The 14,289-nt window shown below is 43.8% G+C and overlaps 1 protein-coding gene across 1 annotated transcript; it reads right to left on the bottom strand.

The window, feature by feature from the left end:
• Positions 1-742: 742 nt before the first annotated feature.
• LOC139424611 (keratin, type I cytoskeletal 13-like) lies at positions 743-4,785 on the bottom strand. The gene is made up of 8 exons (XM_071176618.1): positions 4,139-4,785; positions 3,545-3,627; positions 3,228-3,384; positions 2,890-3,051; positions 2,565-2,690; positions 1,388-1,608; positions 1,205-1,218; positions 743-1,105 (listed from the first exon to the last, which is right to left on the bottom strand). The coding sequence occupies exons 1-8, from the start codon at positions 4,631-4,633 to the stop codon at positions 1,056-1,058; spliced, it is 1,308 nt and encodes a 435-aa protein (XP_071032719.1). The 5' UTR covers positions 4,634-4,785; the 3' UTR covers positions 743-1,055.
• Between the last annotated feature and the right edge of the window lie 9,504 nt (positions 4,786-14,289).

Genomic DNA, 14,289 nt, shown 5'->3' with positions numbered 1-14,289 from the left:
ATGCACAGCATAGACAGATACACCTACCTATCTGTAAAACATAAACATAGAAAAGTGTGTTCCCACGTCAAACGGACACAGACAAGTACACACCCCTTGTGTCCTCCACCCCCCTCACTCCTGTACCCGACACCTCTGACTAATTCCACTCTACTCAGAGTTCCACGGAGTGCAAAGTGCAAAACAGATACCATCCCTGTCAACAGACTTTCTTTGTTCAGCCGGTCAGTATTTACCTCCTCAGTCAATGTTTTTCCACTTGTCTCTAGGCAACACTGCCACTTGGTGAGGAAGAAACTCTGCATGTTGTGACACTGTGTCAAAATGCTAAAGTATGTGTGAGGGCATAGATTAGTCATCCCGACTCGCTTTTGAGGAGTCATTTTACCGCACCCAGGGTCATATTCGCCGTTCCGTGGTCACGGATCCTGCTCCCTGCTCCTTTCATTCCGTGGTGTTTGAGTACAAGACCTTTCAGTAACCTTCAATGTCTCTCACGTTATGTTTTTCCACAGTTGAGTTTTCAGCCATTGTCCACAACATCCTGACAACCTCCTGACAACCCCACTGTTATATCTAACACAGAGTCCCGAGAGTATTATGTGGTTGTCATGCTTTTGAATAACTACAGGCAACAGATGGGGGGTGGGGGGGGGCACACAATACAGGCTTATAATGTCATGATAGTCAACTTTTCCAAAAGCTGTCTACCTTATTGAAATAATTTCAGCCACAGAAAATAGCGATTCATATTCACCAGAACATTTATTTTCAGAAACAGGATGGTCACAAACACTGATAGCAAATGTTGTTCATTATTCCTACTTTCTCATCCTAATTCCACTTCCTGGAACTCCAGTAAGGCTTCCTATGATTGGCGGATATCGTAAAAACAGGTATATTATTGACCTATCAGGATTACAGGCATTGCAGTGTTAACAGTACTCCTCAGGTATTGTATTCGACAGCTCTCCTCTTTAGTCGTAACGATGTGTGGTGTTTGGGGTGTGGGTGTGTTTCTGATAATATTATGCGCTGCCAGTAGAGATGAACACCTAGCTGGAAGAGCGCACTGTTGTGGTTGTGACTGTGGTTTTCGATCCCCCTGCAGAAAGAAAATGAGTTACAACATGCTGATAACCCACTATCACAACCATCATATATTATCATTATAAAGCCATTATATAAAATATATGTTATTTACCTGAGCCAACAGTTCTGAAAAGACAGTTGGTGAAAAGAAATGGAAAAAGAATGTGTTAGAGAGTATAGCTATGTTGTATCTGTCTGAAAGACTAATAATAATAACAATGACTAATATGATTATTTGGGCCGTGTTAAATGTATGGACATTTATGGGCATTTCCAATAGATTTGCAAGATTTACCTGGACTCCTCCCCTTCCAGGAGGCCCCTGTAGGTGGCGATCTCCTGCTCCAGACGGGACTTGATGTCCAGCAGCATCTTGTAATCGTGGCCCTGCGTCTCGATGCTCTGGCGCACCCTGTTTAGCTCCTGTTCCAGCATGTCGATCTGGTTCTGGTAGCCGGAGAGCATGGCGCTGTAGCGGCCATCTGTCTCTCTCAGTGTGTTCTCCATAGCTGCTTTCTGTGTGGCGATAGAGGTGATACAGGGTCAGTAACAGGAAATGCATGTATAGAAATGATGAAAATAAACCTCAAAGCAGCCATAGTTATTGCACTTCATCAACTTAGATAAGCAAATGTCAACGAACTTCTTCTATTACCAAGACTATGTTGATGAACACAAACGTGCCTGGCACCACCAAGCACAGCGGGGTCACTTCTTGGCGTTCTTATTTTAAATGAGATACTGAGTTCTATGTGTTCCCAGATGTTTATTTTCTTTAAATGGCCTTTAGTGGAGACTGCTTCGGGGATGACGGCTCATAATAATGGCTGGAGCGGAGCGAATGGAATGGCTTCAAACACAAAGAAACCACGTGTTTGATACCGTTCCCCTGATTCCACTCCAGCCATTACCACGAGCCCATCCTCCCCAGTTAAGGTGCCACCAACCTCCTGTGCTTTAGACCGACATGGAATGTAGCCTTGTTACTGCCGCGGGATGGAATGAGATAGACTTACTGAGTTTGATAAGCCCCAGCTAAGTTTCCATGGGAGTTTGGCTCTGGCTCGGTCACCTCTGCATTCCTCTGGACACACTCACACTCAAGCTGTCTTCCAGATAGGGTGCAGATGCCCGTAAAAAGCGAAAAAACCTCTGCATAACCCTAACCTCCCCCCGTGTACACTAATCCCCCACTTATAGCCTTTTTCCACTGCCCTCTCCCATTTCCCCTCTCCTACTCCATCTCTCTCCAAGTCCTCCCCCTTCTTCCCTCCCTTTTATCTCGTCCATCCCTTTCAACCGCGTCCACCTCGCTCTTTCCCTCTGTTGAAAGAGAGAAGCTAGACTCCAGAGGATTGGTACAGAGAACGGGGACATAGAATCAACTGTTGCCAAAAGTGGCATAAAGTTGTGTAAAAGCTATGGCCCCAAAAACTGTGGTCCGTTTTCAGACGTCAGTGATTCTGGCTCACCATGCTGAGCTGTGACTGCAGCTCGATCTCCAGGCCCTGCATGGTGCGTCTCAGGTCGTTGATCTCCGTTTTGGTGGTCTGGATGATCTCTGTGCTGGTGGCCACCTCCTTGGACAGGTTGGCTGACTGAAACACAAACAAACCAGGGCCGCCATTTTAATCCCGCTGTGGCTCACTCTCCTGACGAATTTGGACCACAATCTTCAAAATGATTACCGTTAATGACAGTCAGTTCCATATTTTGGTTTTGAAGATGTAATTACAAAAGATAATGTGTGGGAGACAGTTGGAGAATTTTGCTGAAGTGTGCCATGGTGACGGTTACCTTGTCTGTGAACCATGCCTCCTGGTCGCGGCGGTGTTTGTCGATGATGCCCTCGTACTGGGTGCGGATCTCCTCCATCATCCTGGCCATGTCCTGCTGGGGCGCTGCGTCCACCTCCACGTTCACTGTGCCAGTGAGTTGAGCACGCATGGCTGCCAGCTCCTGTGGAATTATGGGAAATGGAGTCACTCTCATCCTCTTACTTTCTATCCAACTTTTCAAAAACAATCCCCCACCACTAACTTTCTCCTCTCTATCGTCACTGGGGTGTGTATATATTGAATAACATCTCATCACTGCAATGGAGCAATGTGAAGAAAGTGAATCGCCCCCCACACCTCGATGTGGTTCTTCTTGAGGTAGGCCAGCTCATCCTGCAGACCCTCGATCTGCATCTCCAGGTCGGCCTTGGTCAGAGTGGTCTGGTCCAGCAGGCGACGCAGGTTGGCGATGTCAGCCTCCACCGACTGGCGCATCATCAGCTCATGCTCGAACCTGATTGGTCGGGAGAAAGTGAGGAAGTTATCATGAGACATTTGAATCCAAATTTGTAGATTAGACATGTAGCTTCGGAGTGATGATTTGCTTGTTTGCCTCTTATAACCTAGTGTTGTAATAACTGAGACTATGGAGCTGATTGAGGAAGTGCCCTAACTTGGTCTGGAAGTCATCAGCAGCCAGTTTAGAGTTGTCAATCTGCAGCAGGATGTTGGCGTTGTTGCATGTGGCACCGTTGATCTAAAAGAAAACATGAAAGACTTTCATTGTTCACCATGGTTGAGTCGCAGTTAGTCAACTTGGAAGCTGATAGTATTTCGATACGCTGTTGCATCTGTCCCAAAGCTTGTTGAACACACATTCCAGGAGTTAAAGCATAAAACCTAAACATCAATGCACTAGAAAAAGCCATCTGTATCACCTCCCTGAATGACTTCATCACCTTCATGCTTGAGATGTAATTCATTTGCTTCATTTGTTTAATTAATAGCTATCTTTAAAAAAAAAAATCTCATAATCTATAAATGTCAGTGACAGCACATTGTTTTTCTAACCCTCTGGACTCCGGTTAAAAACTGTAAGTCAATCCTGAAGTATACTTTATAAATGTTGTGCTCCTCATTCCTACATACAGTACTGTAAGCCAATGTTCCTTTCCCTAGTATCCTGTCGGCACTGCCTACTTAACACTGCAAGAAATGCGAATTTGATGGATTTGATCAGCCCATAGCAGACGAGGTCAGCACACTACCTTGTCCTTCAGGTCGTTGATGATGGCCCAGTATTTGCTGTAGTCCCTCTCGGCGGCAGGGCCCTTCTTCTCATAATACTCTCTGATCTGAATCTCCAACTTGGAGTTGGCCTCCTCCAGGGAGCGCACCTTATCCAGGTAGGTGGACAGGCGGTCGTTCAGGTTCTGCATGGTGGCCTTCTCGTTCAGGTGGATGGCGCCGCCGTCCAGGGCGCTGGACAGGTTGAAGCCACCGCCGCCGCCGCCGGATCCATAGCCGCCACCACCAGATCCATAGCCGCCACCGAAGCCGGCCCCGCCGCCGTACCCAGAGGAGACTGAGCGGACGGAGGAAGAGGAGATGCGAGTGCCACCGCCAGAACCACCTCCGTACACGCTGAAGGCCTTGGGGGCGCTGGACACGTAGCCCACACGGCTTGACATGATGTTGGAGCCCCCGGAGAAGTTCATGGGGCCACCGCCGCCGCTGGAGCTCTTGTATGAGTAGTAAGACATGCTGACTTGCTGGCTGCTGTAGGTCAGTGGAGTGGCGACGAGAGGAGAGAGGACTGTTGTAGAGCTGGAGCCTCCAGGAGTGTGGAGTTGGACAGAGGAAGGCTGGATCCTGATATAGTCTGAGCCCTGGGGCGGGCCTCGTGGAGGTGGGAGAGGAGAGGAGGAGAGAACAGGGAATGGACAGGGGGAGGAGAGGGTGACTTTACAACACTCTCCAACACTCACCACCACAGTCTGTTTGAATTTAAGGACCAGGGTTCAGTTTCCACCCCTGTGATGAAACTGTAATGGAATGCCTGTGTGTGTGTGTGTGCGGGGGGGGGGGGGGGGGGGGGGGGGAGAAGGAAACACAGACTGTTTAATTACTAGGACTTTATGCCAGTCTATCAAACTATATCATGCTCTGTTATTTGCCTGTAGTTAGGTATACATTGTTGAAACATTGAAGTATCCCTTTTTTCCAAGCTAAAGTAAAGTGTTACCTGCCACACCTAAAGTAAACATCTTATTACAGGATAAGTGCTAAGCATACTGTATCTATCATTAAAACTGTGGGTGTCTTTCATTAAAGAAACAAAACATGGTGAAACCATTAAAATGCTTACTCCAAGTTACCTATTGGTACATAGGTAATCAGTGACCATATTGCTTATTCGTCAACGAGTGATAAAATGTGAACGCACTGTATATCAAAAATATGGATTTTATAAAGACGCAATGAATCTACCCAGAAAGGGTTGGCATGCAGTCAATCACTATTGAGCACTTTATTGATTGAAACATAATTGATATGGTAGAAAACATGACTGTATGAGGTCACCCAGACCTCTACTGTTTTCCATACTCTCAGCCTGGTCCTTTTAGGGGCCCAAGTACACAGCCCATTGTTCTCCTTCTACTCCAAACATCCCCTTCAGCCCCATGGACCGTGTCCTGTGTCTCTGTGTGTTTGTGTGTAGTTTGCTAGTGTGTGTGTTAGTGTGTAGTGTGTATGTGTGTGTCTTCTGTGTTAGTGAACTGAGACTCCCAGTGCGTATAAAGTATGTTGTTTTTGGTCGGGGTTGAGGTAGAGTGTATGAGGGATGAAGGATGATGAGGGAGAGAGAGAGCCTCAGAGGGGGTTGTGACTGACTGTGTGTGAGATCAGTCTTGGACACTGGCCCGCTCCCACCCCACATCTGGTATCAGCTGCTGAGAAACAGGGAGAGAAAGGAGGGGAATGGGGCCTCATACCTCATACAATCTCTAATAGGGTCGTGCCTGAGTTGGAGGGGGAGGGGAATGCATTTACTTTTTCTTCATACATGTGAGAGATGGTAGTAAATTCGAGGGGAAACCACTCCCTGAATGCAAACGAAGAAGAATTGCACGCAAAACTTTGTTACAGAATAATCCAACAATCCATACAGCAGCATACCCATCACAATGTCGCTGACTTTAGACATTGTGCAGGCTGTGCAGGCTGTGAAGTGTAAGATTAGTTTTAATCTATAGTAGAAATTGAAACATCTCCAATGCAATTTCGTATATTCAAAACATCTCCCAATGTAATTTTGCATGAATTCATTCATTGAATTGCAGTAAATCTTCTGTATTCATTGGATCAAAAACAAATACCGAATCAACCCTGGTTCTGGAAGTCTCTCTGGTTCATGGAAGTTTTCCACTCTTGCTCAACCCGGCCGCTGCCAGTACCTGGCCTTGGCACAGGTGGTGAGAAGTGGGCATAGCGGGGAGGTACCGGGCCGGTGAGTCATCTGGACCAGCAGAAGGATGCGGTCACTGACTCACACAGACAAGGAGCTTGCCACCTGTAAAAATCAACAGTGACTTAGGCTCACGTCTGGGTGCCTGTTTTCACTTGCACTGAATGAATCATTCACGTTTACAGAGGTGACCGGAACTTTCTTTCCATGTAGAATGTCTGTTTTCCTGCCATAAAGATACTGTAGAGATTGTTATGAGTATATATCGAGTCTCAATCCTAAATTGACAAGACAATAAGGTGATATTTGCTGATGAAAAGTATGTGATATAGCAGTCGCAAAAGGTGTGGCTGACCTATCTGAACTCTACAATACAACTCTGTTTGAAGAATATGGCAGCTGCTGTAGCTATGGTGCTACTATGAATGGAATAATAACCCAAAATATATCCTTAGCTGTCTGGCATAAAACTGAATGAGGGTCCATTTATTTCACAATGCATTGAAACCCTGTGCCGTTTCTGTGTGTTTCAGTGCAGCTAAAAACTGGAGATATCCTAACCTTACACGCATTGATAAGAAGCTGTAGGGCGAGCAATAATTTCACTGTCGTTTTCAAAGAATGACCACAACTCTCATATCTTCACTTCTACAAGAAGTAACACGGCCTGTAACTGTGTAGAACTCCGCTATGACTACACTCATGAAGAAACATAAATCTAGGTACGAGCCTTTTGAGTTCCATGTAGAACCCTTTACACGGTGGGTTCTACATGGAACCCAAAAGAGTTCCACCTGGAACCATTTTTTTGTTATACCTGGAACCAAAAAGGGTTATCCTAAGTGGAAAGCCGAAAAAACATTTTTGAAACCTTTTTTCAAAGAGTGTATGTGTAACGATGTACGCTGAGTCGGGAAGCAAGTTCAGGAAGTGAATACATTTGATTAATAAACGAACAACACCAGAAACACAAATAGCGCACCGACAAGAAACAGAAACAATGACGACTGGGGAAGAAACCAAAGGGAGTGACATATAAAGGGCAGGTAATCAAGGAAGGGATGGAGTCCAGGTGAGTGTCAATATGCCCGTAACGCTGGTGACAGGTGTGCGCCATAAACGAGCAGCCTGGTGACCTAGAGGCCGGAGAGGAGCACACGGTGACAGTATGTTTATGATGCTTTATGCAAAAGACGCAGGGCTCTATTCAATCTGTGTTGCTGAAGCTTTACATATTGAGCAATAGAAATGTGAAGGTAACACATGCAGCGTTTAGCGTGAGTGGAGTCTCTGCTAAAAAGCATCAACAATTTGAATCACGCTGTAAAGCTGAACGTCTGTGATGCAGATTGAATTGAGCCCTCAATCTCGACTGAATTGACTCAACTTGCCTAGGCCAGAACTAAGCTCTTGACGTTTGTCTAAGGTGCACTCAAGTCTGGCTTCGTCTGAAAGGGGTTTAAATCAAATGAGTTTAAGCCGTAGCTAAGAATGAGTCACTGTAGAAACTCTACTCCACCCATGCACTCTCTTTCTTTCCCCCCATCCCCCTTTCTCCCCGGCCCTTCAGCTTAGTTAAACACAGGGGGATAGAAAGGGAAGATAAGAACCCTTGAGAAATGGACAGTCTTTGGAATGGGGTTGTTTTCGCATGGGACTGAGGGAGTGCTCTAGGACCGAGTCTTACAGACTGTCAATGTTATGAACTATGAAGCGAGTTGGCTTACTGTTGGCATGACAACAAATACAAGGCATAGTGCCTTGTGCTTTTTCCTATGGTTTACACTTGTTAGTAGTGTTACGGTCTAAAGATAAATAGGTTTTACTACTTGGTAAAAAAATTTAGTGGGTCCATGGAATCTGAGTCGTGCATTTATAGTAAATGTAAACGTTGGTATGAGACACGTTCCTTGTACTTCAATATCCATTATCAAGGATACCTCACTGTTTTATAAATATCCTAAATTAGATTATAGAAGAGACAACGGTTGAAAAATGATGGAGAGATGGAAGGGGGATTGGCTTTGGTCTATACAGAAACTGAACAAGAACAGGTGGCTGCATGTCTTTTTTGTAAGTAGGGATGTGGTTACTGTTGAATACCTCATCTGTTATGTGAAATGTTGCCTTAGCTAGCTTGAACAAAAAATGGTTCCACTCCGAAACTGGCCATAATTACCTTTACCGAAAAAAACTGGCTTCTGGCTAACAGTTGTGGCAAATATTTTGGCCAATTTGCCGCAAATCTTCCATATTCTGTCATATTTTGTCATCTGTCATATTTTCATATGCAAATTAGTTTTTTTGTTGCAGCAAATTTGTGGTGACTTGGGTACTTCTGGCAAATAATTCTGGGAAACTCTACTGTTTGCCGCAAATTTGAATATGAATATGCAAAGATTTATAACAACATCGAAATGTTGTAACATGGTCCACGCACCCGCACAGTCATGAAGAGGGCACAATAGTGCCTCTTCACTCTCACTTGGCTGAAAAGCTTTGGCATGGGCCCTCAGATTCTCAAACATTTCTACAGCTGCACCATTGAGAGCATCTTCAATGGCTGCATCACCTCTTGGTACAGCAAATGCAAGAACCTTGACCGCAAAGCGCAACAGAGGGTGGTGCAGACAGCCCAGTACATCACTGGGGCCGAGCTCCCTGCTATCCAGGAACTCTATAATCAAGCAGTGTCAGAGGAAGACCCAAAAAATTGCCAAAGACTCCCGCCACCCAAAACAATAGACTGTTCACTCTGCTACCATCCAGCAAACGGTACCGGAGCATTGGCTCTCTGACCATCAGGCTCCGAGACAGCTTCTACCCCCAAGCCATTAGACTGCTAAATAGCCAGACTGATAAATAGTCAAGTAATGGTACCAAAACTATCTTGCACTGACCCTACGCACACTCACTAGATTATATATGCAAACCATATACACTCACACACTCTACAAACCCCTCATACATTTGCATACACTCCATACACCCACACACACACTAACACTTTTACACATCATTTTCTGCTCCTTCTCTGTTCTTTATTTTACTCTTATTATTATCGATCCTGCCTAGTCACTTTACCCTGCCTTTATGCACATATCTACAGCAGGTAGCCTAGTGGTTAGAGCGTTGGGCCAGTAACTGAAAGGCTGCTGGATTGAATCCCCAAGCTGACAAGGTAAAAAAATCTGTAATTCTGCCCCTGAGGAAGGCAGGTAACCAACTGTTCCCTGGGTGCTGTGGATGTTGATTATGGCAGCCCCCTGCAGCTCTCTGATTTAGAGGGATTGGGTTAAATGTGGACATATTTCAGTTGAATGCATTCAGTTGTACAACTTTCCCTACCTCAAATACTTTGTACCTCTGCACATTGATCTGGTACTCCCAGTGCATTTCATTTGATTCCTCGTGTTACTATTTGATTTTTAAACTCTGCATTGTTGGGAATGGCTCGTAAGCAAGCATTTCACGATGAAGTCTATACTAGTTGTATTCGGCGCATGAGACAAATAATATTTGATAGCTATCATATCCAATTTTATTTGTCACATACGCCGAATACAACAGGTGAAATGCTTACTTACAAGCCCTTAACCAACAACAAAAAAGTGTTAAGAAAGTATTTACTAAAATAAACTGAAGTAATTTTTATTTATTTATTAATTAACAGTAGTGAGGCTATATACAGGGCTATCACATCAATTGTGCAAAATATGATAGCTAATGTTACTAACTAGCTAAGCGCTAGCCACTACTAACTTCAGCTAGCTAGCCAGTCAGTGGTGCTGACAGATTGAAACTGATATAGCAACAACATGTGTTTCACCCGATCCCATAAAACATGACATTGCTAACCAGGCATCAATTAGCTAACACAAGTTTAGAAGGAAGTTTAATTAATGAGTTCAGTAGATAGCTAGATAGTCCGGGTCAATATTCACGTAATAATAAGGAATTCCCCTCGACCACACCCACAAATTGGGGGAAACAAACATTCTTTCCCAATGACCCCCAGTGTAAAGAGCCAACTTCGCCGTAGATTTTTTGTTACGCAGGAATAACAAAACATTCCCGAAAAAGTAACAGGGTCAAAAATGCAACCAGATCAAAAATCCCAACCTATGGTTCGCAATGCTCCCTCGTATGGAAATAGAGCCTGCGAGAAGTGAACTGTGGTTTCATGCTATTTGACGTCAGAGAGTGGGAAATGTGGGGACTTGGTGTCCAAGTAGGCTACACATAGCTATGTGTGTAGAAAACATTTAATCACAGGTAAGACATTTAACTTGTTTAGTATAGTTTGTTTGTAACTCCACTCACCACTTCCCAGCTAGCAATGAGGAATCGGCTCAGAGGCGCCCCCCCGAACTGATTGAATTGGGCCGGAATCGGGTGTCGGACTCGGCCCGGAATCAAAATTAATGACTGCCCAGAATCGGCCCAAGAACATCGGGCCATTTCCGTGTGACGGAATCCAGCAAACTTTGCCGGCATCTTACCAGAATCTCCCCAGAATAGGCCTGATGGAAATTTAAATACATGTATACAAAATGACCCGATTTAGTCATTTTAAATATTACTATTATACATTTTATGCATACAAATGATACCCATCCATCCCCCAAATAATTATGTCAGAGGAAACACCATACACCTGGTGATTGTGTCAGCGTGCATGCGCCTGGCCCACCACATGAGTCGCTACAGCGCGATGGGACAAGACCATCCCGGACGGCCAAACCCTCCCCTAATTCGGACGACGGTGGGCCAATTGTGCATCGCCTCATGGGTTTTCCGGTCACGGCCGGCACAGGTATCTAGCAACGTCATGAAAAGGGGCATGATGGAAGCCCTACGATATTATGTTTCTCTAAGTAGTGAGAACGCACGGGAGAAGGCAATGTAGAAAAGTCATCTTAAGACATGCTGTACTTCTTAAATGTTGTTTTGTAATTGACTAAAACAAACAGGCAAGAAAGTTGCGTTTGAAAAAGGTGAAGTTTTTTCTGTGAGCCAATGGGGTAATGTGGATAACCACAGGTTGTTTTCCCAACAGGCGGGCAGGGCTGAGTCTTTCTATCTAATACCGACAGGGACTATAGCCAAAGACTTTTATAACTAACCCAAGATAATCCCGAGCCTGTTGTTTCCAATGAGAGCAAATTAATCATAATGGGCAAATATTTATTTATTTGCATATTTCCGTTGGGGAATGCCTACTCTGTGAAGTGTGCTTGTGCAATAACTAAATTTGCCCTTGCAATCTTTCTAAACAATGCAATTTTTTTTAAACTTTGGAAAAGGGTAAATAAAGTCCACAAAAAGCAGTCCACTGTTTGCTACAGATTCTAGTTTTGGAAACAGAAAACTGTATGGAGGTCAAATGTTTCATCGATGAGAAGATTAGCAGAATGCCGGCCAAAATCCACTTCACTCCATCTTCTTCCACTGCCGGCCACTGGGCTTCCTCTCATCACCATTTGGTAGTGGGTGGAAACTCCAACCAGATGCTTCACATTTATACATCCAGTGAAATATCTGGCTCATTGCTATATCTGTGCTATAGCTTGGTTTCCATTTTCTAAGTGAATGTTCTTCTCCCCCTGACTGGTCGTCAACAGTTACTGGTCTTGGAACTCACGTCTTCGCCAGGAACGGCTTCTGGTAAACTGTTTGCCACTAGTCGCAATAAATATTCTTGCGGCGTGTTTGCCACAGATTCAAATATGTCGAATCTTGAGATAACTATTTCCCAGAAAAAATCCACTGGCAAATTGTTTGCCACTAGGTTTGCCAAAGGTTTGCGCAGATTCACCACTGGTGGCAAATATTTGAAAACTTTTTTTGGCACACTTTAAATGTACCACAAATTTGCAGGAAGTTTGCCACATCAAATAATTTTTTGGAAGGGTACACACTATTTTTCTGGAAATAAAACTGTTTACTGTTCTGTATATCACTTCTACCCATCTATCTCTAGTATGTACTGTATCTCTCTATGTAATGCCCTCATATGATTGATTATATGAGATGCTTTGGGAATATGGGCCCTGGTTACTATTTATTTACAACATTGCTGCCATGGCGATTGCACCTGATCACATAGTACCAGATGGTGAATATCTCATCATAGGGTGTGAGTGTTTTCTTTACTCATTCTTGAACGTCTCTTTGTCTATTGTTGAAATCTGGATCGTCTGGATTCCTATCATGAGTACAGACGGATACAGTGTCACAGTGTTGTTGTCATCAACAACAATAACCAATGACACAGTGAGAGCTGATGGCCGGTACACCGTTCCCATGCCTGTCACAAGCCTGTAATTGCCTGTTCCTTAATCTCTGAGTGACAGGTGAAGTTGTGAAATATGTTTGGGCTGCAGCATTGAAACCCAATGGTGCGTCTATTGTCACATACATAAACGTTCACGTAGCTTGTGTTTGGACTGTAACATAAAACGTAAAAACAACTGAGAAGCATAAAAAAAGTAAAGATAACAAAGTAGTTTGTTTTTGTCTTTAACGCAGCTGTTTATCACTTGTGAATATGGTAAATAACAAAGGTTGAAGAGTACAATGGTGTGAGTATGGCAATCATATGTGTTGGGAACTAGCAGAAATACAGTATACAGTATACTTTATGTGAGACTCATTGCACTGTATAATTGAAATATTTGAATTACTCCTCTTTGAGGTTCTTGTCGTTAATGGCTATGAATGCTAAGCATGAATTCAATGTGCATTCATTAATAATATTGTGTCTTTTATAAACTTAATTTTAAGTCACATACCGTAATCTTTAGATACCCAACATCCGCCATTGTATTGTGCGTTCTGTGAGTAAAACCCTGCAATGTAAACAAGGTTATTGTACGCTGATTTCACTGGTATATAGGCCTGCACTACATCATTGTAGTTTTGGATGTACAGTGCCTTGCAAAAGTATTCACCCCCCTTGGCGTTTTTCCTATTTTGTTGCATTACAACCTGTAATTTCAATGGATTTTTATTTGGATTTCATGTAATGAACATACACAAAATAGTCCAAATTGGTGAAGTGAAATGAAAAAAAATAACAGGTTTAAAGAAATTCGAAAAAATAAAAAACAGAAAAGAGGTGTGTGCATATGTATTCACCCCCTTTGCTATGAAGCACCTAAATCAAATCTGGTGCAACCAATTACCTTCAGAAGTCATATAATTAGTTAAATAATGTCCAGCTGTTTGCAATATAAGTGTCACATGATCTGTCACATGATCTCAGTACATATACACCTGTTCTGAAAGGCCCCAGAGTCTGCAACACCACTAAGCAAGAGGCACCGCCAAGCAAACGGCACTATGAAGACCAAGGAGATCTCCAAACAGGTCAGGGACAAAGTTGTGGAGAAGTACAGATCAGGGTTGGGTTATAAAAAAATAGCAGAAACTTTGAACATCCCACGGAGCACCATTAAAATCCATTTTTCAAAAATAGAAAGAATATGGCACCACAACAAACCTGCCAAGAGAGGGCTGCCCACCAAAACTCACGACCAGGCAAGGAGGGCATTAATCAGAGAGACAACAAAAAGACCAAAGATAACCCTGAAGGAGCTGCAAAGCTCCACAGCGGAGATTGGAGTATCTGTCCATAGGACCACTTTAAGCTGTACACTCCACAGAGCTGGGCTTAACCGAAGAGTGGATAGAAAAAAGCCATTGCTTAAAGGAAAAATAAGCAAACAAGTTTGGTATTCACCAAAAGGCATGTGGGAGACTCCCCAAACGTATGGAAGAAGGTACTTTGGTCAGATGAGATTAAAATCAAGCTTTTTGGCAATCAAGGAAAACGCTATGTCTGGTGCAAACCCAACACCTCTCATCACCCCGAGAACACCATGTTTTCATCGGCAGGGACCGGGAAACTGCTCAGAATTGAAGGAATGATGGATGGTGGTAAATACA

Source organism: Oncorhynchus clarkii, chromosome 13, assembly GCF_045791955.1.
Source record: "Oncorhynchus clarkii lewisi isolate Uvic-CL-2024 chromosome 13, UVic_Ocla_1.0, whole genome shotgun sequence".
Taxonomy (NCBI): domain Eukaryota; kingdom Metazoa; phylum Chordata; class Actinopteri; order Salmoniformes; family Salmonidae; genus Oncorhynchus; species Oncorhynchus clarkii.
The sequence above is the reverse complement of the archived record's forward strand: the minus strand, read 5'-3'. Positions and strand labels throughout refer to the sequence as shown.

What these genes read in the sequence shown, in the direction of transcription:
- LOC139424611 (XM_071176618.1), bottom strand. Translation starts at nt 4,633, where the DNA reads ATGTCTTACTACTCATACAAGAGCTCCAGCGGCGGCGGTGGCCCCATG. An exon ending in TCAACGACCTGAAGGACAAG is followed by an intron (nt 3,628 to 4,138) that starts GTAGTGTGCTGA and finishes GTTTTCTTTTAG; the next exon opens with ATCAACGGTGCCACATGCAA. An exon ending in AGGCATGGTTCACAGACAAG is followed by an intron (nt 2,691 to 2,889) that starts GTAACCGTCACC and finishes TTTGTGTTTCAG; the next exon opens with TCAGCCAACCTGTCCAAGGA.